Source organism: Chrysemys picta, chromosome 18 (assembly GCF_011386835.1).
Source record: "Chrysemys picta bellii isolate R12L10 chromosome 18, ASM1138683v2, whole genome shotgun sequence".
In the NCBI taxonomy this organism is placed as follows: Eukaryota; Metazoa; Chordata; order Testudines; family Emydidae; genus Chrysemys; species Chrysemys picta.
Genome location: NC_088808.1, coordinates 23,049,718 through 23,077,061, shown reverse-complemented (window position 1 = coordinate 23,077,061; position 27,344 = coordinate 23,049,718). Strand labels below are relative to the sequence as shown.

General features: G+C 38.1%; 1 protein-coding gene across 19 annotated transcripts in view; it reads left to right on the top strand.

The window, feature by feature from the left end:
• DENND1A (DENN domain containing 1A) overlaps positions 1-27,344 on the top strand; it is a 357,159-nt gene that overhangs the window by 276,320 nt on the left and 53,495 nt on the right. For all 19 annotated transcript variants that reach the window (XM_008169422.4, XM_042854420.2, XM_065571994.1 and 16 more), the window contains 5 exons: positions 18,937-19,038; positions 19,609-19,696; positions 20,297-20,337; positions 22,187-22,258; positions 23,420-23,476. In XM_008169422.4, coding sequence (XP_008167644.1) covers positions 18,937-19,038; positions 19,609-19,696; positions 20,297-20,337; positions 22,187-22,258; positions 23,420-23,476 — 360 coding nt within the window. The remainder of the gene's footprint in view (positions 1-18,936; positions 19,039-19,608; positions 19,697-20,296; positions 20,338-22,186; positions 22,259-23,419; positions 23,477-27,344) is intronic.

Here is a 27,344-nt window from a genome sequence, read left to right as displayed (position 1 = left end):
AGCATGAAAACTCACAACTTTTTGTAACAATGAAATCACATGCTTTGGAATGATGCACTTAAAACAGATTTTGCTTTAATATTCACAGTCACGAGCAGTGAAAGGACCCGCAGTGACATTAGCTCATGAATGTTTAATGAGCGTAAGCGGTGTGAGAGAATGTGTATATATAATGTTAGGGAACACAGTATGGGCCAAAACTTAATGGGCATTTGTATGGTGCTCAGCATTCTAGAATCTCCGTTTGAGGTGCAGTGTCAGTTATTTATTTTCTTAAGGAACAAAAATCTTTCCACTAGCAAGTTGTTCATGGTTATCAGGTATTTCTGAAATTTTACTTGCTGGATATTACTCTCTGCATGAGGTGTCTGTCTGAGAGCTGCTGGCAATTTGTGTGCCTGTGGCCCATGTAAAGATGATAGCAGATATGGGAGCTATTGGTAGCACTTGGGAGGCTAGAGCAAATGCCCAGACACCCTATAGAAAGTGGACTAAACCTGTGAATGACTGACCATAGTCTGACCTTAGCGTCAGGAAATGGGTGAAAGTGGGTATTAGTTAGGTTTAGTATAAGTATCTGAATACTGAGTTTTGAGGGGTCTGATGGTGTTAGTTGGGACTGGGTGATTGGGAGACCTGGAACGCCCTCTATTCCCGAATACTGACTGAGCTGTTGGTTTGCTCTTGGAGCATGCACCTTCCATCTTCTCACCACCACGTGCTATAATGTAACAGTGAAGATTTTAATCTGAATATTGCGGTAAAGAGCAGAGATTAAAAATAGTATCCTTATAAAAATTACAGAGAGGCTCCAGGATGCTCTGTATGAGGTATTCACATGTCAGAAAGTAACTAATGATTGAACTGTCTAGTCTATTATGTGTGAGCTGTTCACTTCTGAAAGAGAGTATAGGAATTTCCCTCACCACTGATTTTTTTTCTGACCAAGTTGGGTATGAATTTTATGCATTAGCTGGTGTTTACTGAGAGATTTTAGTATGTTTTCCTCCTTTTCTGTAGCAAAAGAAGAGATGAAGACAGGCCTCACACAATATTTCATAATGCATATGAACAATGAGGCTGAATTAAGGTTGTACAGGCAATTTCCTAACGTTTGAATTCTTCACTTTGTATCCTTAACGTTGTTTGATGTCATTGTTTTTGTGTGTAATTTTGTATATACAGTGGAGGAGCTGATATACCTGTAGGATAGGTAACAAAACATCTGATTAGTGCACCCAGCATGGAAACGGTTTAAAAAAAACCACAATTATTAAACCATGTACAAGCTATTCCATGTGCTAGTAAAATAATGGCAATAATAGAATATTCCACATTTGTCAAACAAGAACCTAAGAAAATCTGTCTTTTGAAGTCTCTGTTTTGATAGCAGAAAAGATTTAAAAAAAAAAAAAACCTACAGAAGCCTGCCAACAAAGAGATTGCTCTGTCTGATTGACTTAACAATTCTTGATCAGATTCTCAGATCATTTGTTATCCTTGCACCTTGTTTTACAAAATGAGCTCCAGACTGAGGTCTGTCATGATGTATTCTCTGTCCATGGAAATGATGTCCTTTTCTTATTCCGAATTAGATGAATACAATGAAATCTGTATTTTACATATTTATTAACAAGATTCTCCTCCCTATGGTATTGTAACCATCTTCACTGCTTTTTTTTTTTTTTTTTTTTTTCCCTGAGAGAAGGCAAAAAGGTTGAGGTATTGTGATCACTGAAAATTTACACTTTTTTTTTAAAGCAGGTTTCTAAAGAAACTATTGTTTAGTTAGTTTATTTGATAAGTGGAAAACTACCCCCAAGTGGATTGAATTCTCTCTCTTGTATTATGCCCTTCACTTTCCCAACCATAACTCTAATGATACTGTATTTAAATGTCAAGTAATTAATTGTCCCTTATGTTAACTTTAGGCTTTAGGTGCCCAGTTCAAAGGGATTTGGGGGTTTAACTCCTTTAGGCTCATTTGAAAATTCTTTGGTTAAGTTTAAAACAGCCATTTCAAGTGTTTTGTTTTTCCTAAAGAAACACGTTGATATTTTTGGCCTTGTGATAACTGTCCAAATAAAGCTGCCAGTTCTCCATTGGATATAATCAAAAAGTACAGGCTTCATTATGTACCCATACGTGTCTGACTTTTTTGAATGACACCATTCACATAAAAGTGAGCAGACAAATGGTGGAATTTTCCACTGGCAAGTCTATAATTTATGCAGTCTGACTCGAGAAATTATATTCCAGGTTTTGTTTTTGTGTGATTTCTAAAGGTACACAGCATGTCCAAGGCTGTTGCCACTTACATCAGAACTTGCATATTCAACTAAGATCACCCCTGTAAGCACTATGTGTGTTTGACTTTTGTGAACAGTTTCTTCAGCTACAAAGTGTCAGAAAAATCTTAACTCTTTTATAAGAATATACAGCTTTGTGCAATATATGAGAGAAAGGGGGCCTCTGATCTCAGTACAACTTTTCTAGTGGCCATAAGTGCTTTCAATACAATTCCCTTTTTTCACTTTTTTATATTTAAATAGGAAACTATATTTTGGGATCTTGTTGTACATTATTTTTGCATTCTCCTCCAGCACCCACTGATTCAGCTTAAAAAAATAGTTTTTCTCTATTTAGCGTGTAGATGGCAACACTTCCTTTGGCGTCTAAATGGTTCAACTTCTAGGTCTACTAAAGGATCCAGGTCTCCTTAGATATTCTTTGTTCAGAATCAGATGTGTGATGTATTGATAATGCTGAGTCCTGTTTCTGGCATACAGAGGGTTAAGGGAATTTTCAGCCTCACCAAAAAGTATGTGGTTAAGGTACTCAGGTGTTGGAAATGTTCTCAGCAACATCAGTCACCTAGGATCACGATCATCTGCTGTTCTGGGGTCGAGATTACTGAGCTTAATGATTAGCTACTATAAGCAGCAGCTGATGCCAGACTCTACCCCCTTTACACCTAATTAGCCTCATTAATGAGCTCTTCTGCTCTCCACAGAGAGGGCTTCCTCCTTGGAATAGGAGGCAAAAATACTTTGCCCAGGTAGATGTGCTGAACCCTTTAATTATTGCCCACACCTGCAAAGCCAGGGGACTCTGCCAGCAACGTTGCGTAGCTGAAATTGTGCTTGTTTACAGGGACCGTGCTAGAAGATATTAACTCTTTAAATGCCTGAGAGCTCTTTTTAAAGTTGTTTGGAACATATTACGTAAAGCATAAAACTAGACACCCAAAGATCTTATGCTTAAAAACCCACATACATATGTATGTCTGACCTATTTGTACTGTGAAATCTTAATTGAGTCCCTGATGTTAATGTATTGGATGTCTTGTTCCATGAGCTCGGAATTCCCTGCTATGTGTGTTCCCTTCTATCAATGAGCAACGTTTAGATTTGGAGCAGCGTGCTTTTGAAGCACTAAAATTTGCATTGTACAAACAATAGAAATCAGGGAGACAAAATGTCTTCAGTCAATTCTTGAATATGCCAATGACTAGAGTCAGCTAATTGAGAAATGTTTTCAGGTAATTTTTAACCCCAGCAAATATAATAAGTGCCCATTTAAATTCTAGATCTATACAGACTATTTGAAGCTGGATATTTGATTGATTGTATTGTCCTAAGAGCTCTACCCTCTTTATAGTGAAACAAGCCATTCATTTATTACATGGAATTTTAACAAAAATTAAATCACCGCAGGAAATTTCCTTTGCTGTCAGATAAAACATGCAGCCGCAAACTTGTGCAGATTCACGCTGTAGACTCAGCAAAGACTGCAGTTTCTAGGCAAATGCCACGAAGCCCCACAGGATTCCAACACATTTTAACTAAATTATCGCAATTCTTGACTAGAAAAGATAATATTAAAAAAATTTAAAATGGGCAATCTGATGAATTAGACAGTTAGGACTCAAACGCTAGATTAAATCAATGGGATTTTGTTTCCCTTGACTTCAGTGGGTTTTGGATTAGACCTTTGTTCCTTTAAACTTAAAGAAACAAAAGTGTGATCAAGCTTTCTTCAGCGAGTATAGATGTGTAACCCTTTCTATGGATGGCTGTCCCAAGACACTTATTAATATGCCCATATAGGATGTTGTTTTGCATATAATTCCATAGGATACTCTAACTGCATTGCTGAGTCCATCAGTCGAATCGTTCAAAACACTTCTCAACATTCATGCTTTGTCCATTATTAACCATTCCTCATGGTACCCAGCTCTCCTGAGTCTTCTGCTTGAAGTGTCCATCTTGCTGGAAAGCAACTGTTGTGACACCAGCTGTGTAGGAAAGCACCTGCATGATCTTATGTGAGACAATTTGGTCCAGTGGACTGGGAGATCGGAAACCTGGGCTTTGTTCCCAGCTCTGACACAGTTCATCTGTGGGTCCTCCAACCTCTGTGTAACTGCTTGTGCATTATTTCACCTGAGTTTATTCGGTGTGCAATTTATTGTTCCAGCTCTGAGAGTAAGTTTAGTACTTCACAAAACATTGGGAAAAACCACAGTCCCTGCTATCAGGACTGCAATCTAAAGAGAAGATAACATCCAAAAAAGCTAAACTAAAAGTCTGTTAAGTGTGCAGAGCACTCAGAAGTTAGGAAATGCAAGAATTATGGTAAGTGTTTCATATGCAACCTTAATTCAGCCCCCTTGTGTGTATACATTAGACAGTCTTTAATTACATGACCACATAAGTCTGCTTCCACAGGATGCCTGCTTCATTCAGTGAATGGCTAGTTCTTTAATATTTCTTTTTATCCTCATTTAGTGTGTGACCCCAGGCCTTATTTAATGCACACCATCCAAACCCTGCACTGAATATAGAAATACTAATTTTTTCATGGGTGTTTCTGTAGTGCTCTCACCATAACATCTACATGCTTCATAAACATTAATGACTTCATCTTCTTACCACACCTGTGAGATTAGGCGGTATTTATAATCTTCATTTTATAGATATGGGACTGAGGCAGACACAGAGAGATTAAATTAAAAAGTGTCCACTAATTTTGGGTGTCCAATTTGAGATGCCTTGGGACTGATTTTCTTAGCGTTTTATAGCACTTTACATGTCCAAAGCACAGCTCCAGTCAACTTCAGTTGCAGCTGTGACCATCCAGCTCTTCTGCAGATCTGGCCCCTGGGGTCTCGTGTTGGGCACCAGAAAACGAAGAACACAGAAATAGTGACCAGTTGTGAAAATTTCACGTTAAGAGACTTGCCAGGCATCACATAGGAACTCTGTGGCAGAGGCAGGTATTGAATGCACTGCTGCCAAGTGTCCTTAATTATGAGACTGTCCTGTCTTTTCCTGCAATTCCCTGCCTCAGTTCTCAGTTCTCTCACCTCCCGGGCCAGGCAGCCAGGAGAAGCCATTGCAAAACAAGTCCTGCTTAACCCTGGCAGCCCTGGATTAGACCTCTCTCAGTACAGAAAAAAACCTTCAGAGACTTGACCTGTTGAACTCCCAGCAAGCGTCTACTGAACATGTGCAAACTGAAACACTTTTATTTTTAGTTGAAGTATTATCGTTCAGACAAACTTGAGCACATTTTTGTGGCAAAAGGCTCCATCCCTGACATCCGGGCGATCCCCTGTCAAATATCAAGCCTGCTTTGAGCTGCTCAGTGAAATGGTTGTAATATCTTTTTTAATATGAGCAAAACTTATTTTTCTCTAATCTTGTTCTTAGGAAAGGCTGAACCAATTGAGCTGAACTATTTTTTTTTTTTTTTAATCAGTCTGATGCAGATATTGAGCATGGAAAATTTCAGCTCAAACAGTTCGGCAAAGTTATAAGCAACTGAAAATGGGGTCTTAGAATGGCTACAGATGTTAACAGTTTCACCTATAATTATATATATATAATTTCTCATATGATTCAAAATAACTGTCTGTTTATAACACCTATAGTACATGGTTTGTCATATCTGCTACTTCCTTCATTGGCTCTGTGTTTGTGTTTGGATAGGAGTGGGTATTTCTTCACATAACACAGTATGAAGCTGGTAAGGCAAAATAAGTTTTGTCATCTGTTAGCTTTTTTAGAGACTCTGAGTTCACTTAACCATGTACAATCATCACTTACATTATCTGTTGCTGGATATATCCCATCTGTTAACACTCTTCTTTTCCTATAGTTGAGGATATTGCAGGAGGAAATACTCTATCATGTGTTGCAAAGATCTCCTGTGTAAAGCAGACTAGAATAAGAAATGGGATGAAAACCTCAAGAGAATTAGATTTGAAAAAATCTTAAATTAAAAATGCAAAATACAAGTTATTTGTTGCATTTTTAGCTATTAACTATTAGTATTTGTAACCAGTGTAATATACAAAATGTACTTTTGCACATGGCCTTGCTGAGAATATGGTGACAGATGTCCAACTCATTTTAACAAGGTCTCTCTACTCTTTAAAAACGTGTGTATTTAAAGAAATCTTGCCCTAGTGCAGAGAGGATTTAGTTTTGATATGTTAGTGATAATTGAACTGGCATCAGGTCTCACCAACTGTACATAATCCTTCACTGTATGTGAGTCACAGAAATTCGCAGGCATTTGTTCACGAATGTACTTTGAATTGAGTACAAGAATAAAGCATCAAAATGAGCGAAGTAGCAGGTATCTGAGACATATTCATGAATTGTTAGTGCTTTTACTGATGTATGTGGAAGAGTTTAAGTTTAGGCAGTTTTCTGATTGCAGTCATGGCAGCTATAGCCCTGATTCATACATGAAAAAAACTTGTGGTTCCAGGGCAGATAAGAACTTTACGAGATGAAAATTATCATTGAGGGCGTGCAGGTCTGGAGGGGAGCAGAGTTGGCATTTTTTGGCCCTGCAAATAGCTGCCCATCTGCTCTCTGTCAGAATATGTTAGGAGTGCATCTGGATTCATGCCCCAGAGTTTCAGCTCTAAGCTGGTCATGTGGTTGTCTCCACGACAACTCAAGGAGCTGTGTAAACTGCTGCGTTCTGAGCCAGATGCTTCTCTGCACATGTGGTCTAATTAGACGGCATTTTTCCTCTTGCAAAAAAGCGCAGAAATGTTGCACAGTTTTCATGTTGGAAATGTGTGAGGATGGAATAATGGGAGTGGGGAGGAGTCACATGGCCAGATTTTAAATAATTACACTTCTGCAAAGCTCCACTTCAGTGTTACAGTGAGCTCTGCAATAATGCAGAACAAATTCCCTTCAATACTTCATCATGGGTTAAGCACGAAGGGACATCCTAGGAGTGAAGTGGGGAAAGGGAAATATACTTTTGCCTTCATACTGACTATAGTTTTCTCTGTATAGGACCATTTCAGGAAAGAATTTAGTGACAGTAAGAGGCATCTTCTTTTTCAGTGAATGTTAATACTGTTAGCATGGAGTTTTGAAGCCTCTCAATCTCTCGGGAGGCTGGAGATAGGAAGTAGTTGAGAGATTGTAGGAGGTGAGATACTCTGCTGAGGAGGAGGAGTCACTTTACAGGGAAGCCTGAGAAAAAGAAGAAAAGCAGGCCGGATATAAAAGGTCTATAGCTTTTGGATATGACAAAAGCAAATGAAGCCTATTTGTAAGGCAAGACCGAGAGCTTCTACTTGGTTCAAATAAAGCAGGAGCTCTGTCAAAAGTGAATGGAAAGTAGAGATGTCAGGATGAGCTCCTTTTTTTTTTTTGGCTATGGGAATAGGTTCCCTGTAGTTTATAGCTACATGCTCTTGCCATTCTGCCAATGAATTCCGTTCTGACTAGGAGTGACACTTACGTTCTTGCTTCAGGTACAGAATCTGACTCTCTGTAGGGAAATAATGAGTGTACGAACATTAGAAAGGGAATAAGACATTTCTCCTTACTTTTTAATGTAATGAATGCTATTTGGTATCCCTTTTCCACTTCTAAGGAAAAGTGTCTAGGGTCATTCTGGACTTGATCTCATAATTCTCCTGTGTATTAACCAGAGATATGTATTATACATTTCTTCTATTCTGATAAGGATAATAAATGGGCAGTTGCCTTGGATCCAACATAGGTGAAATGATTGAGCAGCTCTACACATCCCCATGAAGGAATGCTGTCACGTAACTATTAACAGCCCAGTGACCCAAGCTGTTGGGTCACAGAATCCCACATTTATAAATACCTATAGTAAATATATTTTATTTCATTGACTGATTGGATTTCCCCAGAGATCATTACATAACTAGAACAGAAGAAATGTGATTAACCCTCCCAGAGGATCTAATACATTCAGCCTCTAAACAGGCTTCTCCTCTAAACCATCCTTTTTTCCTGGGAATAACAGTCCTGCTGCATTGTCAATTAGCCTTTAGAATTTTCAAATTCCTTCTTTGTGTGTCCTGCTGAGGGTTCCCCACCCAATTAACGGGACAAGTAACATGAGGACAAATCAGGCTGCACTACAGGCTTTATAATAGACATTTTTATTACCATGGATATAGTGAGAGGGTTCATTGCTATTACATCCTTTTATTTTCACATATTATTAAACCCATGAGTGACTAGGTGTCCCTAGCTAGTGAAAATTAAAATATGTTCTTCATTCCATTAGATTTCTGTTATTTGTGGGGAGGATTATATTATTGGGTTAGGACAGAAGAGGATTGTTATGTGCTACTTTTACAGCTGAAGTTTCTCTCCTCTCTTCCCAAGTTCTGCTTCAAGTTAGCCATAGTTTTTGTCTTCCTCCCCCCCACCCCACCTTCCACTGGCGGGATGTTATGATGCTTCTAACCTTCAAAACAGCCATTGTACTCCAGCACAAAACTAGGTGTGATTCTTGTGTTGGGATCATCATACATAGAAGTTACATACTTAATTGAGGAACTTATTCTGATTCAAATACATACACTATGTTGAAGAGCAGTTTATTCGTGCAATTAGAAATGTCCACATCGGGAATTTTTCTTGATGCCTTATTTCTTTTGGATATTTTATCTCCAAAACTCAAGTACTTTTACATCTCTGACTGTCCTCCCTCTCACCCCCACAACACGTGCATTTTTTTTCTCCTCTGCTTTTTCATGTGTATCAATTCACTACTTATTTCTGAACCCTCAGGCATTTTGATGTTGGAGGGTGACACTGTCAATATTGTTCTGAGGTCCCCAGCAGGACATAATGTCTGATGTTGGGTTCTGGGTTGAATTAACAGGATGAAAGGTTGTAAATACTCCCCCCCCCCCTTTTGTTTCTCTTGTTCTCACATTGAGTAAGATATGAGGATGATTCTGAACTTTTTATGTTTTTTTTGTAGATTTTTTTTCTATCAGTAGGTAACATCTGAGTCCTTTCTTGAGTCACTCCATGGGATGGGAAGGAGTTTTACTTTCTTCTGTGCAGTTCTTCCTCAGTGATTATACAGAGTATAATCTGACTGAGTTTAGGCTTGATATAGTCATCTAAGAAATTAAAGGAAAGCAAAATATCTCCAGTCTTGATCTCTGGGAACATAGGCTGTCTCTAAATCCTGTCCACCTACTTTTCACTTGTGAAGTGGATCACCTTATATATTCTATTAGCAAAAACATTGTTTAATATATTGAAATTTTCTTTGTTCAAATGTCAACCTTTTTTTTTAAATGTGTGGCTTATCTGTATTTTCAAGCCCACGCTCTTCGTAATATTTTGTCCTGGTAGATAATAGCTCACATGAGTAACAACACTATTTTTTCTCCTTCATTGTAGTGTCACTAGTACTCCCACAATAGCTATAATAGAAAAGGACTTTTTCATTATAGAGGCTTTGACTCTGTAGCTGCTTTGCATGCAGCACTCATTGACTTCAATAGGAGTATTGCATATGGAGTGATTACAGAATCGGGCCCAAAATTACCTTGCCAGCTGAAATTTCTAATGATGAAATTGCATGCAGGCCACAGGGATTTTGTATAATAATACGAATCAACGCAGACCAGTAAAGTAGACAGTGTAGCAGTAACGTATATGCTGGGCACAGGTAGTGAAATTGAGGTTTGCTTTCTGATCACACTAAAGACTCTCTGCTCATAACTCCATATTATTACATCTTTTATGAGTCTTTAAACACACTAATGCATTGACATACCTCTAAGTAGGAAGAGGAAGAAATAGTCTTGTTGTTAAGGCACTGTACAAGGACTCCAGGAATTGGGGCTCTATTCCTGACTCTGCCAGAGATTTCTGTGACTTTGTGCAAGTTACTTGTTATCTTGGTCCCTTTGTTCTTAATCTGTAAAGTGGGAATGATACTTTCCACAGACGGAATGCTTTATCTCTGGCTTCCCTGCACTTTGTTCTGGGTTTTGTTAGCTACATTCTTCCAAAGTAGTGCTGCTGTCTTGTTGGATCATGAATGAAGGAGTGGTTGCCAGTATAGCTGGGGCCTGAATGATTGAGTGTTTGAGTATCAGGCCCAGGGCCTTGAATCAGCCATGAAGCAGTTTGGGAAATGGACTGCTGTGCTAGTAATCCAGCCTCATGCAGGTGGCTACGTGGATCACCGTAGCCAGGCATAAGTCCAAGAAGAAGAGGTAAGTCTCTCAACAAACTTATGGTAGAAGAAGACATTTCTCAACACTTTCTACCTGGTGTTGCAGGGTGCGTGACAAGTTCAGTAGGACTCCATGGCAACATGCCAGTTTAACAGATAGACGGTTTAATAGATAGCTGCAGTGGAAGGGGAAGTCATTGTCCTGGCAAGTTCTTGTAAATGCTCACTCTCCCAACCAGCATCACTCACCTGGGTTCACTTGGATCGAGGTGATCTTCACCCAAGTCCTGATCTCTCGCAGGGATTGGCTGTTTTTGGGACTGTGCTGTCGTAGGATACAGCTGTGGGTCATCAGAGCCCTCATGCATAAGGAAGAGGAAGATTAGAAAGATCTGTCTTTGAGGTGAAGCCTTTTGGAGAAGATGGACACTCTCCCATCAGTGTTCTTACTCTTTTTGGAGAGAATAACTATTTGGCCAATCTAGCTTATTAAAATATTGTTCCTTTGAGATATTTGACTGGAGAACACTTATACTTGTGGGACAGGTGCATTTCATGTGGTAGATTAAGAAGTGCAAATTGTAAGTGAGTTTAACACAATAAACACATCTTGTAGCTAATTATGGCAGGAATTTATTTTCTGTTAGTATGGTTGCTCTGCCATAAAAATTTGCACATCTCCTTGAACTTTGTGTGTCTCTTAAAATTTTGACTATTCCTTGTGGCAAAAGATAATGGGAACCTAAAATTATTTGTAAATAAATGTAGTGGGAGCTTGGGAAGCCTGAATTAACCATTCACATTTACCTTATAATTCAATAATGAATTAAAAATATTGTTAAATCAAATGAAATATTCACATATTTGAAAATATTGTAGCTGTAGAGGGGAGATTTTGCCTGTTGAGTCTAATTAGGTATCTGGACTGGTTAATGTTGATGGCCTTTTTAGTTCCTTTTTATCCCACAATGTTCTCTGTTTTGCGTAATAGAAGTCTTTTAAAACAAACTATTGTGTAGTCCAGGGATCGGCAACCTTTGGCACACGGCTCACCAGCGTAAGAACTCTGGTGGGCTAGGCCTGTTTGTTTACCTGCCGCATCCGCAGGTTTAGCCGATCGCGGCTCCCACTGGCTGCGGTTCGCCATCCCAGGCCAGTTGGGGCCGCGGGAAGCGGCATGGGCCGAGGGATGTGCTGGCTGCCACTTCCCGCTGCCCCCATTGGCCTGGGACGACGAACCGCAGCCAGTGGGATCCGCGATCAGCTGAACCTGTGGACGTGGCAGGTAAACAAACAGGCCCGGCCCGCCAGGGTGCTTACCCTGGCGAGCCGCGTCCCAAAGGTTGCCGATCTCTGGTGTAGTCATTTCTTCCTTGTAATAGTCTTTATATGCAAAATGTATAATCAAATCTGATATAACTAGATACAGTTACATAAATAGAAGCAATATCCATTCTTACTATACCTTGTTGTGCCCTTAAGTGTTGCAGACACCCTATCGTGTACAAATAAAAGTTCCGTTGTGTCTTTAAGATGCCTAAATAGTATGAGTTTAAGATATTTAGGATATTTTTAGAATTGATCACAATTCACAATCCACTGAATTGTTGATGGAGTAAAATAAATATAATTGCTAACACTATTTTAATAACCATGATAGAAAAGATTGTCTTGCAAATCATATAGCTGATCAATGTATTTTTTCACTTGATATGAAGTCTTAAATCCCTTAATTTTGCTTTGCCCTTATTGACTTAAGCTGTTAGTGACTATAGTAGTAAAAATGCTTCAAACAGCTGTAGTAGGTGAATATATTGAACATATTCTTGCGAATAGATGATAAATCTTGAATCTTTTAGGATTTTTTCTTTCTTTCTGGTTTTGCTGCTGTAGGTGTAGTTTTACTTGCATCAAAATGGACAGATCTGCTCCTTTCCAATTAAGGCTTGTAAAGTGAATTCTCTCTGGCATTTTTGGAAGTGCCAATGAGTCCCACTAGGAACCTACATCTCATCGATTTCCAACATCTACATAAGATCACTTGGAGAAGGCTTTCAATGAGACTTAGAGTGCTAATTGACAGTCATTTTTTTAAAATAGGATTTTTGCTCACAAATCACTCAACAATTCCCTCCCCCGCCCCCATTCTTCACTCAATGAAAAAAACCCTCATTTTGTGGGGTGAACCCACTACATTGTAGGGTAGCCAGGATTCACTTCTGTGACGGTTTAGTCCAATCCAGGTTAGGACTTGGGGAAACACATTGTGTGAGTCCATGTTGGCATTATAGAGCCAGATAGGGTCTGTCTGTGTCTAGCAACATCAGCAAAACATCCCTAGGTCCTGTCTCTTCTCTACTGAGGCTACAAACTTGCTACTTCCCTGGACCCCCCCCAGTCATTTCATATTACCAAAGGGGGGCATATTGACTAAGGTGATGGCTGGTGATTTGATGTCCTGTGATCGTTATTCTCACAATTCCTGTCCTTTTGTGAGGTTATTACTGAAGTGGAATATTATTTTTGTATGTTTTTAGCTGGTCAAACTTTGTGTCACTTGCAGAGACAATCTAATCTGCCAATAGCCTGTAGTTGTGAGTATTTAGGGGAGTTGTCCATGTTTTTTTGACATTGTAAACTCGTAAAAAGAATAGTGCCCTAACCCTTTACCAGTTCTTAGATACCAGTAATAGAGGTTGTGTATACATAAGAATGCAAGGGAAGGTACAGCCTGAATGGGTAAATATGAAGTATTTTTGCATTCAAATAATTTAAGTAGCTTCTGTTAGCAATCCAAATTTGTCACAATTGGTGGCATTCTAATGGACCTCATGCACTGATCTTGCTCTTTTGAGCATTGGTTCTTAATTTATTGTTCATTATGACAAATATGGTTAAATATGTGAGTGAGTGATTTCTTTGTTCCTGAGCGGTATCTTGAATTGCTAATAAAATATGGTATCATTTGCTTATTAGGATGTATTTGATCCATGCCCTCCTGATTCCATTACGACCAAGGCAGATAGAGATGAGCTTTCTTGTGCTGAATGTATGGACTGGTTATGGCAAGGTTATTTGTCATTGCAAAGAGAAACTGAAATAAGCCATTTGCCCTTTATGTATCTATAGCCAACTTAAAATTGTCTGTATGGAATCCTGCTGACTGAGAGATCATCTGTGTCTAGCTATGATAAACTAATCTTTACTTGACATTGCACTCATAGTTCTTGTAAGGTCTGCAGAGGAGTTGCCTTTCTTGGGTTGCTGTTGCATATTAGTAGGATGATACTCGCGTCTTGGTTTCATTCTAATTCTGGCTGGAGTTTGGGATGATAGTTCCCAGAATGTCACTGCAGGCTTCACTTTGTCATTGACAACATAGCCAGTGTTCTAAAGGCCATCGTTATATGTAACATCAAGGTAATAAAACAATGCTATCTGACTCTCTTACACGTGCAGTATAGTTTCATTGTTCTTGCTCTATTTGGGTTTTTGTTATATTCACAACATATTGAAATTGTGCAGTGACTAACCAACAGCCTACAAGCTGTCACCACTTTTTCATTTAATGACTATGGTACAGAACAGCTCTAATGGCTTGTGTGTTTATTAGAGAGGCTACATTGTTTAAAGACACATACACACCAGCATGAAATTTAGAAGCACACACCACATAGTGTCCATGATAATGCCGGAGATGCTAGTAATATTTTCCATGGCATAACTTTTTGGATTCTCTGAACAGGTCTCCAGTATTTTTTACCCTAGGTACCAGATTGTAAGGCTGCATTTCTCCTTGCAAGACCCTCAGCGTTGAAATAATAATTCAAACTGGAGTTTAATGAGACGTGCTTTCTCCAGCAGTTACAGCAACAGCTATGCTATCCTACACCACTGACGTTCATCTAAGTGTCACCTCTTCTCTGCATGAGAAGAGACTTCTAGACCTGTGCACTGTTGTGATTTCACCAAATGGATAGGTCTTCCTTCCTTTCTTTCTTTCTTAGTATCCATAGCCCTTCACAGGTGGCTTTTTGTGTCCTCTTTTTTTCTTGTTTCCTCATGTCTCCCTTCTTTAGTTGCTTTGTCTGTGCCTTGCACCATCCTGCCCTCTCTTCAGCCTCCCTAGTCCTTTGCCTCCCTTCTTTTTAGATGATTTTTGTAGTGTTGAATGTGGTAGCTGTTGCCAGCACCAGCCAACTGGCCTCCCTACTGCTCTGCTGAGTCAACCATTTCAGATACAATACTTGTATTGCTGGCAGAGGTCCCCAATGCTGCTGCTCCTATAGCCACTTGCAGAACATTTTCCTCTTTGCGAAGCAGTGATCCCCTTACAAGACGCGGGTGTCATAGCTAGGCAATGCATGCTTTTCTCTTTCGCCTTACCCTGTGGCTTCCAAAATAAACAGCAGCATTTGGAAGAAATTGAGTGTTTGCAGCACTCCAGAACAGTGTGAAGTGAATCCCTTTGGAGTGGTACTTGTACTATGCTGGGCTCTTCATTTAGGGCTGGCTATCTTAAACAGGAATTAAACATTATTTTAAAATGTAATTGACTTGCCAATTTAAAAATAACGAGGCTGACAACAAATTGCATGGCCAGAGTGAGCAGTACGCTAGATCCTTCAGTTTATAAAGGGTCATGAGGTAGCTACACTGTCTTAATGATCTTCATTATGCTGTGAGGAGATTTCCAATGGCACAAAGGACACTGATATTCAGTGAGAGATGGGCACATAGCTTCCAGTTTTACCTTTGAAAATGTCCCCCTTGTATATATGGTTATAAGCAAAATCTCTTTAGAATTTGTGCATAATTTCTTTTGCTAAAAGAAAGTTCTCCCTGTGTCAGAACTTTAAACATATTTGTGATAGTATTACAATAGGCACGCATTTCTCTCATCCTCCCCAGGATTACAATAGGCACACATTTCTCGCATCCACAATGCCAGATCCTGGCCTCTTTAGAGAATTTGAAGTGGAAAAAGAGAATAACAAACATTTACATTTTAGATTGATCAAAACCTAAATTCTTACTGCTGGAAACTGCAAGTTAAATAGATGAAAGAGTTGTTAACTGATGTTGTTATAATTATGGTCTTATGCTTGAGCAAATCCATTACTTTCACAAAACACCTGCACCTCCTAGAATTTCCCCTTTGCACAGTGTCACCTGTCAGTGACAGCAGAGCTGATTAGCTGTATAATTTACAATTGACTACATCTGTCAAGAAGACAGTCCTGTAATCCAGCTTTTCTTTTTGTAATGAAGCTGAGGATGGGGTTAAGTAGTATGAGTTTTCACTCTCCTTCAGGTCATGGAGGATAACTGGTACTAATGGGATCTAAGCCGGAAAACTCACGTCTTGACCTGGATGATTAAAGTAGGTTTGTTGGGATTTTTTTTTTTATCGTCCAGCAAAAGTAGAGCTGAATTGGCTCTACAGAAGCCAAAAGGTCTATCAACCAGGCCACCTAACTAAATCATTACTACTTGGGGGAAGAGAGTGTGTTAACATTATACCAGGCTTCCCTCTGCTTCCATGTTTGTGTGTAGGGATAGGAGATCATTTCAATTGAATGGGGTGGAGTTTGTGTCATATTGCAAATGTGGTGTCATAGTGCCAAATGTTGTATAAAATGGAGCAAAATGAACTTCTATTTGATAGTGATTTGCTCCTTGCAAAGAGTTCTTATCCTGTGTGATCTTTGTGGGAGCCTCAGAAGTTTTATAGGCTATGAAAGAGTAAGTTGGTTGTTCTCCTTTCAAATGTTTTGAAATGAAGGATTAAATGAAAGCCAAATCTTCTTCAGGGTTTTCCCTGATCACCGAGTAAATGTGTATAGACGCACACGCTACTCTCTGTAGAGAACTCCATGTCCTGTTCACATTGGGGCCCTGGCCATGTCAGTTACAAACATAGTGAGCCAGAGCTTTTATCAAGCATTTGTAATTGGGTTCTCAGGGCAAATCCCTGTTTACACTGGTCAAGGAGTCTGTTAGAATCCTACTTGTGACACCATTTGTTACGGACACTGTAGCTCCCCACTCTCTGATCCCAATAATAAATAGAGCCTTACACCTATAGCTTCATTAATAATAATGGGGGCGTGGCATTCGTGTGTCCAGAAGAGAATAGTTCATTTGGTGCTGTGTAGCATTTGTAGTGTCTGTTTTCTAGATCATCTGTCTCTAGTTGTAGTGATCTGTGGCATTGTGACTCTGTCCTTTACAAAGTGAGGTAGTAACTATTTTACTTATATGCAAAGTTGTTACAAGGGGACATCATATTGGGCAAAAATACCAATTCCTTGCCAAATATGACTAATAGGTTTTCCCACTTCCCAAGTTTCTGTGCGCCTCAGCTCTCCTTTTGACACTCGCCCACCAGTTCTGTTCAGTCCCTTCAGTCCCCACACACCTTTGCAGTGCTTGTGCCTGAGCTCTGAGAACAAACATAGGCTTGACCATGTTTAAGGGCTGGTCTACACTGGGGGGGGTGGATGTAAGATACACAACTTCAGCTACAGGAATAGCATAGCTGAAGTTAACGTATCTTATTTTGACTTACCTCGGGTCCTCACGGCGCGGGATCGACGGCCGCAGCTCCCCCGTCGACTCCGCTACTGCCGCTCGCCCTGGTGGAGTCGACGGGAGCGCATTCAGGGATCGATATATCTAGACGAGACGCGATATATCGATCCCCGATAGATCGATTACTACCCGCTGATTCGGTGGGTAGTCTGGACGTACCCTAAGGGTGCAATGAGCTTTTTCGCCAAAGGGACCAAAGCAATCTAGATACTCCCAGTGAAATGGCATTGGCCTTTTTACCTACCCAATTTTAGCAGTAATCATGAGTCCTGTTTCAAGCATTGATTAGAAATCGTTACAGAGGGACATTGTTACCAGCAGACTCTTCCTGTCCAGGTCTAATTGCTGAGCATGAGCACAGGCTGACAGTCAATCACTCAAGTACGTAGAGCCCTGTATTATCTACGTACAAAGACTCTTGAAATGCGGCCTTTTGCACATGAGCAGCCACTGTAGACCATGGAGGTGAGGCCATTCCTGTCCTGAGCAGCAAGTATACAGACATGTTCTGCAAACACTTACATTTCTTTCTAGAGCCTTTTTAAAAGAAACCCACTAAAGCTTATGCTCTAATAAATGTGTTAGTCTCTAAGGTGCCACAAGTACTCCTGTTCTTTTTGCGGATACAGACTAACACGGCTGCTACTCTGAAACCATCCATTAAGGAGTACGTTACATCAGCCTAGCCTGGGAGACAGCAAAGGTGTGGAGTACATACATCTTTGTAGTTCACACTTTCTCTCTCTACATACTGCAGTGGTTGGGGTCCCTTAATTACCTGTGAGAGTGAATCAGCTGAAGTTTATACTGCTAAGATAAGTTAAGACATGAATCTATCCAGAACTTTGGTCCAGTGTCACTTAAAAAACTCATTCCCATCTCCTCTAGTAATGCTGCACTGGCTGCTACTTTGCTTACTGTGTTAAGATTGAGACATAACACAGCCACCAATAGTTCAGATTCCTAAACTGAAGGATTTGGGGGAATTGAAACCAAAACGAGCTCTTAAAGGGGGAGTTCTGTCTTTCAGGCATTCTGCTGTCTAGTATAGACTCTAAACTCTTTCCAGATGAAAAGCCCTGAATATATTTTTATATGAGCATGAAAAGAATTCAGCATTAATTTTACATCAACATAATTTTATCATTCTTTGTTACTGCCATTTTTGAAACTTCATAAATGTATTTACTCGCTATGCTGAGAATTTGTAGATTTAAATGTGGAGGAGATTTGTGCCCTTATGGCAGATGCACAGCAGACTTCAGCATTAACATAACTCGTTAAAATAAGATAAAAGTAGAGCTTCAAAACAATCTCTGTCTTTTGCCAACAAGCCTGTGAAAAAGGAAAATTTCATTCAATTCAGGATATGAAAGTCTTATCTTTCTGAACTGTGGAGAGAACACAAAGCAGAAATTACAGACTTGTTTGTGCAGGTTAACTCTCTGGGTCTATTCAAAGCAAGTTTTGAGGTATTTGAGGATTTGAATACACAAAACTAGAGAAGTTTTTCTCTGTCAGTTTCTTGAGGTATTAAATCAGAAGGTACCTTTTGGGTGAATGAAAGCCCCCCAGTCAATCATAGCAAAATGTGCAGAGAGCAAATGGGTTTTATCTTGACTGTTCACAATTTTCGTACATTATCTCTAACTAATATGATTAAAGGCAGCTCTGTCCTTTCTCGCTCGCTCTCATGTGTGAACTGAGAGAAGAACTGTAGTTTATCCAACTTCATATCAGACTTGTCTTTAATTTTTTTTGAAGGGAAATAGAATAAAATGCAAACTCAGTTATTCAAGCAAAGCTTTTTCAATGTTTCCAATGCTCTGAACTTTACAGGAGGAGCCAATCACTTTTTGTGAAGAAACGTTTGTGTCTCATCGTTCTACTGCCATGAGGCAGTTTCTTCAGAACGCTATTCAGCTCCAGCTCTTTAAGCAGGTATTGTTTTAATTGCTTCAGCATGGTGGTAGCTTATTTCACAAAAGAACTGTTTTTCTTATAAACACTATTCCTATGTTCTTTGATCTACACTCACCACGTACTCAGAAAAATTAGTTCCTTCATTGAGTAATTAAGATATATATCACTCCTTCAACAGTAACTTAATTTTTATTTTCTGGCATGGATTAAACCCAATTTATAACAATTTCTGTGTTTTAATAGCTATAATTTGTGTTCACCTCCCATTGACGTCCATAGCAAAATTCCCATTGGCTTCAGTTTGAGCTGATGTATCTGAAAGCTTCAGTGTATAAAGTAGGGTATTACTGTGCCATTTCAAGAAGGCCAAAAACCATATCGTTGACTGCTCTTTGAAATAAAGAATTGTCATACTGGTTGGCAAAATGATATTCCTTTCTCCATTCTACCTATTTAAAGGCTGTCCCCCCCACAAAGACTTTGGAACTTTGTCCTTCTGGAGAAAGTACAGAATAATCTTTTGAAGTGCAATACAATTGAATGCTCTATCTGTTCACACATTTTTATTATACTTCCCCTGTTTTAAAGTTTATTGATGGACGCCTTGATCGTCTCAACTCTGGAGAGGGCTTCAGTGATGTTTTTGAAGAAGAGATAAATATGGGAGAATATGCTGGTAAGAAATATCTGTTCATTCCACTGATTTTGGATAGTATCTCATACCTTATACTTTGTGATTTAATAGGTCAGAGAAATCACTCGCCTGAGTAATTGTAGCAGCTTCAGTCTCTATGGGTTGAAGTGTGTTGATGGATACTGTCCTTTTTTCTCTGGAGAGCTCAATCCCAACTTGGATAAATAAATATATCCTTCATTGTCTATTTGGCATTACAAATCCCTGCCTTATTCTGAGCAGTACTGTCTGGTTAGATGGCTAACACAAGACTAGAACAGGTCTTGCATGTCAGAATTTAAAAACTTCGGATTTAACCATTGACACCTTCTCTTTCTTTTCATGACCATTAAAAAAAAATCATTAACTTTCTCAATGTATATGAGAAAATCCAGGAAAAATAGTAATTCCACTTACTCACCTTTCTTCCTCCCACTGGCTACCTTGTTAATTTTTGGTTTTTCTGTTCCCAGAAGGGGAAAAGGGGAAACATCTTCTTCTAAATTATCTATACTTTACTACCACTAAGCACAGTTGAACGCCAGCATTTCTCATTTGTATCCCGTTTTCTTATCAATAAAGAATTTTTCTTTATATCACCAGGGAGTGACAGACTGTACCACCAGTGGCTCTCTACAGTAAGGGTAAGAATACAGTATTCTAATCATTGTCGTTCTTACTGGAAAATTCAGTTATTGCACCACTATTAAACTTCACTGGCGTGAGCAAGATCAGCTTCTATCCCACAATATTTAGTTGAGACCAGATAAAACTAACCTAGCTAAAAGATAACGTGCTCTTAATATAGAGTGAAGAACAAAAGGGAAAACATAGTAAGAAAAAAAAATAGGAAAACTAAGTTTATATTTCTCATATTTTTCAATCCTGATTTTAGCATCTTGGAGGCCGTATGAAAGGCATGTAGATATATGCTGTTGCCTAGTCTGAACATAGTTCATTTTCTTTCTTTTTAATATTGTTGTGGAAACCTAAGCCACAGTGAAAAGCTGTTCACAGAGCTGAACAATGTGAAGTACTGAATAGGGGACAGCATTCTTTGTTTGTAGCCTAATATAGGCTGCAAATGAGTTTATCTGTGTCTGCTTAGACTAATGCTCTATTTAATTGATATAAATTAAATATACTATATAAATATTTATAAATAACTTGTCACTTTGTGAATAATAAATGATGATTTTAGATTAATAATTGGGATCTGACTTTAAAGAGTCCCTCCCACCATAAGTGATGCATTAAAATTATCCATAGTTAAGGCTGTGTGTGACTGGAAAATAATTAATTATTTAGGGAGCGCTCACCTTTTAAAATATATTATCCCATTTTTCTCTAGTTCTGATTATGAGTATAATTCTCTAATGCACAAACAGCTAGGCTGAAAATTATCTTGATCTTTGTGCATTAAATACATTTAAAATACCAATAACGCTTTAAAAATTATCATACTTGTTTATATATATGTAGGATGCAAAACATTGAAAGGAGAAGAGAGGATTGGAGTCAATGAATATAAAATCCAAGTGTTATGTTCAGTAGTTTACAATTTTTTTTTGTTAAAGTAAGATAAATACTGTGTAATAACATAATAAATATTACAATACATTGAAACAAAATTTGGCATACTCCTGAAAAAATAATTTTATGTTAGGATAAACGATCATGGAATTATGTGGGATTTTATTCCATGGATTTTACCCATCTGCTCTTCACACAAGATTTATTTATCAAATAACGTACTATGCAGCAAGAGTCAATGGTGTGCAGAAGATAAACAAAACACTAACTAGCCTAATAGATTATTCTGGCTGACATATCACAGCCTTATATGCCTTTTAGTGTGTCCTCTACATGCAGTTCAGCTTTTCTGGAATTATGCTAAAATTGTAGTTGGATTTCATGTTGTCTCAATTCTTCCCTTATCCCAGTATTTAAATATTAAGAAAGGCAGCATACTTGATATTCAGAATCTTTAAGAAAGAAAACAAGGGCGTGAAAAGGAAAGTGCATTGCAGAGAGTAGGGTTTTTTCATTGAAGGTACAAGTCTTTCCCATTGAGCTGCTAGGGTATTTTAGTATTAAACATGTTTATGACTTGAATGCAATGTGCAGGATACCCTTGAGGGTGATAAGAATTGTTATGGACACTGTTTAGTGAGAGGACCTCTGAAGAAGCCTGGATATGGTAAAGGGAGTGATTTTTATTATGAGAAACTGAAACCTTTATATTGCAAATTTCTGTCCTAAAACATGATTTTAAATGGATCAGATTTCCCCTGGAAAAAGTAGTATCTAATCCTTGGTGAGAGAGTGGAATTCTGTAACCACAAATAAAAATAAATTACCACTTAGGCATATTGCTCTGATATCTAACACAATTGATACTTTCTGTTATTTCCTGTTTAAAATAATAGCTCTGGGCTGACATTTGCTTAAACAGTCTCAATTAAAATGATTCCATTGTTACTGTAATTACAGAAAGGAAGTGGAGCCATTATAAATACAGTAAAGACGAAGGCTAACCCGGCCATGAAGACTGTCTATAAGTTTGTAAGTATTGGGTATTGTCTTATGACCCAGACAACTGAATCTAACTATCATGCTGTTTTAAATGAATCCATAGATTAAATTTTTCTCTGTATACTAACAAAATTATTTGAACAAGATAAATGCATATTAACCATAAAGTGCTAGAGACTAGGCCATTAAGCATGTATCAGGAAATGTTTTTAATTTCTATTCTTCTATGAAAATATTTTCTCTTCAACTGAAATACCAGTTTGAAACATTGTATACTAATGACACTGTAACAGAAAATGAGATTGACTGGTGATTTATCTTCAAAGTGCAGACGTTGCTTTCCTATTTAGTAAATAGCACTATTTCCATGGACCGGTCCCTATATCCTGTACTAAACACCTCTCCTATCTCATCATTACACTGTTGGAAATCCATTGTTACCCCTGGGCCTCTGCGAGTAGCTACATGGAAATGAGGGAATCCTCTCATTTGGCCAATTGTTCCAGTTTTTGTAAATGTCTATTATTTTTCCCCAGAGATTTTTCATACCTGCTTATTTTGAGCCAAGCTTCTTGGGTTGTTTTCTAAATGAAAATCTTTCCGTGCTTGGTTAACAAACAGCTAATAACTGTTATTGTAACATGGTTTATAACTGATAATTTCACTGCAGAGGGCTAAAATATATGGAAGCAAGTCAGGATCTCTTCAATACTGAATTCTATGAAATATGACAAAAAGCAGTGAGATGTCTATTCAAACTATCCTTTATTGCCTGCCTCCAGCCTGACAAAGGTCCTGAGATTTAGGTCCTGCCCTAGTAAAATGTAACTGGTATTCAGAGCACTGCAGTGAGGAAGCTTACAGCTGTGCTATTACTAGTAATTGTCACCATGCAGCAGAGATAAATAATTAGAGAGAGGAAAAATCATGGAGGAGGAACTGGGGGAGTGGGGGAACAAAAATCCCTGCCATCAAAACAGAGAAAACAAAATCTTTGCAGTATCATTAAAGGTTTTTTAACCTCTTAGGTTTGTATTTGTTTTTATAGCCATTATGTTTTCAACTTGATGATCCAATTTTTCCTTCCTATTTTCAATAATCAGAGAAGGTGAGACTTGATGGATTTAAATCGAGCACAGTCGCTGCTGGAAATAGAAAGGGATTTTTAACTTAAATTAATTTTTCATGCAGGCAAAAGATCATGCAAAAATGGGAATAAAAGAGGTGAAAAACCGCTTGAAGCAAAAGGTACTTGAAGTTCTTATTCAAAATGTATAAGCGCTATGTATGAAATACTTAGCCACAAAAAGCATTATGTGATCAATAGAAAGCTGTTTGATACAGTGTTGTTAGCACACTTCAAAATGCATTACCAGCTGTCCTGGATTTTTCACACTGTTATAAATATTCACAGACAAAAAACTATCTTCAAATACATTAAGGCTCTGACTTAAACCCACGAAAGCCAGAAAATTGAGTGTTCCATTTATGACGGTCCCTCGCCTGCCCGTTGTGCCAAGACATTGTGGGAGGGGGCTTTGCATAAAATGGCTGATCATGCCTACAGTAATGACAGTGAACTTTGCTCCAAATGGCAAATTGCCGTTATGTTCATCTGGTAACTTCTCAGGGGAAATAACCGAAGGTCTCTCATTGGACACATGGTTAGCACATGTCATCAGTGTGAAGTTTAGGCACAGTGGTGTAGAACTAGGGTTAAAGTAATTTTTAAATCTGAATTTCTTGCAGTTTTAAGTTTGCCAGCACTTTGGGCTTATAATGATGACATTTTATTGTCTCTGAATTTCATTCTTTTTTGTGTTTAAACAGGAAAATTCAGGGAATGCTAAATTGTGTCTGAGCAGTGTGTATCCAATATTAATTGCTACTTTTGAGGCTGTTGGGGTAGTCATATAGATACATACTATATCGATGATTCTGCCTTTAGGTTTCTTCTAGTTATTCTATTTAGTCTATAGATCAGAGCCATTACAGTCTATTGGGAATACAAGGTAGCCAATTTAGTAACTGCAAAGGTCTCAGTCAGAATGTTTTTCTGATTTACTGCATTTTACACAACTGCTGATTTTTAAAATCGATATTTCAGTAATTTAATTTGTTCTTCTCAGAATACCCAAATCAGTGTTAAGGCTGTGTCAGATGGATATATCTATTTTAAATATTAATGGAAAAGTTCCTTCTCTGCCTAAACTTTTCAACTTATCAGTACTGAGGGGTAATAATACCACCAAGTAGTAGTAATAAACTCATGAAATAAGGCCAGTGTAATGCAAGGACCAGTAGACTATTAACTACAGTGTTGGGCACGTTGGTGGAGATTTGGTTCAGTTGATTTAAAATAACCTCATATTTACTTGTTACTTCATATCAGGTAACTGATAGTATAATTTGATCACAGATAGAAAACAGGAGGCAGTTTTTCTGCATGCAGCATTTTCCTATGCAATAGTTAACTCCATGTATTTTAGTTTCTGAACATAATCTAATAACTAGTGAAATTTGTTTCCCCTGTCCCCAACACATGCATCTGTAGAGCAAACAGCACTAAGTACAATCACTGAATTTTACTATACCCTTTTTTATTGCTAGTATTATATTGTGCTCTGTGACATTTATATACAAAAGGGTCAGACACTTTCCAATTTATGAGATGTCTGTTGTTCATTCATTTATTTAGTTTTATTTTTGCTCCTTCCCTAGTACTCCAGATACCTTCATTCATTTTTAAAAACACAAACAACATTTAAAATTGAGTGGATCAAAATCTTCCCCCAAAACACTCGCACTCAACCCTCCTCCATTCAACCTGTTAGATCCCATTTGGACTAAAAATGCATTTTTCTTACTATTTAGCATTTCTGCAAATAAGATTGCATTGTTAATCTTATACTTTAAAAGAATCATTATAAAATATTCATGTAAATACTCAAGACTTAGAATTTCTACCTCTCTCCTTTTCAAATCACTCTGATCTTTTTTGCTTTTACCCACCCCTTCTTCTTTTCAAGCACAACATCAGGAGATAATGTTAGAATGAGGTGTTAGTGTGTTTTAGGTGACACAAATGGTGAAACCTATTTCACTAACCATCATACTTTTTTTAATGGAAATGTGTCTGCCCTGCTCAACTGTTGACAGATCCATTAGTGCGCCCTTATCAATTTTCACTTGCTTTTACCAATTTCTGGAGAGTTTAATCTTTTTCATGTGCTTGCTAATGACAGAGTTATTTTGTAACTGAAATTCTGGATTCATTAAATACATATGTAATTGTGCTGATCTTGGGTGTTACTTTTCCATTTTCTGGAGTAATTTAAAACTATTCTTAATCTGACTTCACTGCCTACTGCAACTTAAAATATTATTTTCCAGTATTAGTGTGAAAAGCGTGCAGGCTACTGGTAAGGAAAAGTCAAATCTAAACATCCCTTTTTCAGTTTTCACTGCCAAATAGGAGCGGATTCTATACAATGATAGAATTTAAAAATGCAGTAGAGCTGGAGGTCTGCTTCCTACAACTCTGCATAGCAATGATGACCTCTTAAATATAATCAAGAGCCCATTTTGCCCTTGGTCTGCTCCAGCTTTGGGTTTGAATTGCAAATGGGAAATGTGGGATTGACCTATTGAGAGGTCATTGTGGTGTGTGTAAGGTCCTTCTTTAATATGATCGTGGAGATTGAATGGGGCTCTATTCCCATCCCTTGTTCATTTGTGGTACAGTATTTCAAAGCAACAGAAATAGTTTTCAGAGGATCCTTATGACTGATAGCAAATAATTGTTAACAGATACAGGATGGTAGCTTTATTTTATACCTGCTACACATTTTTTTTTTTTAAAGTAAAGGCAAATTTTTTCATTTCCCAAATGGAGCAAGGTGGTCAAGTCACTCCGTTACTTGGCCTCTTTTGAAGCCTAACTGTATAGCATTAGGAAGAAGGAGGAATGTGACTAGTACCATCCTCAACTTTCAGTAAGAAGAATGTAAATTACTTAAAGCATCTCACCTTAGGTAAGACTAGACAACCTATAGCTTTAAATAAATGATCAGGCATTTCACAGTAATAATTTATTCAACGTTATTTTATTTACTAGATCTGCATGTGCTCTCTAGTTAAAGGTCTGTTATCCAGGCTATTGCAAATGCCACTTTTAGGGTTATATAAAATAACGAATCCCTCTGGACTATGCTTTTACTGTTTGCTGTATGAATTATAATACATAGATTTTCTAGTCTATTAAATAAATAGGTAGTTAGAAAAATATGAAGGAATTTTGCTGATTAAATAGCAATTATTCAATAGAGTGGCTACATTTTACACATCTGTAAATGTTCTATAGCATTACATATAATCTTAAAAAAATGTTATGTATTGATCTACACTCTGTCACCTGGCAATGGGGTAGCAAATTCATACCTCAGTTTAGCAAAGGCTTTTCCTCCAGGCACAGGTGTTAGGGTGTATCCGTATATGAAACATTATATACAGATATATTGAATGAATGTTGTCAGTCTTTTTTGCAGAAATCAATAGAATATTTTTTCCTCAGTGTTCTATTTTGTGTGGCATTTTAATATTTTATTAAATTGCCTTTCCTTTCCAATATCTGCAACATCATGTGCTAATTTCTTTCTGATAGGGTGTGGGTATGTTGTTTCAATATTTTTACTTTGGATGGTGTCTTGTTTTAAATACTGTACTTAGCGTAAGTTTAAGTTGTTGAAGAAGTGTCTTGCTGATTTCGGGAAATGTCCTGCCTGGACTTTTGGCATGTTTCATGGACAGCAATAGGATTGCAAAGTGAAGTATGAGAATAAGAGGCTGAGGAGGTTTTAACTTTCCTTAAGAAACTTGTTTGTTAGCAATTAGCTCCTTTGACATTGTTCCAGATTTGAAGTCTTACATTGTTTGAAAATTCTTGTGTCAGTGCTGGTACTGAAGACAAGAGATTGCTTTAAAGGCACCTCAGCTTGCCCTGGGTACCATATCTGAGACTGATTTGGTTGCTTCAGACTTGTGAGAAGGTTCAACGTCCCAACTTGTAGTATTACTTTCTATGCTTCCTCTTCATCTAAGGGAGGGTTGTATCTCC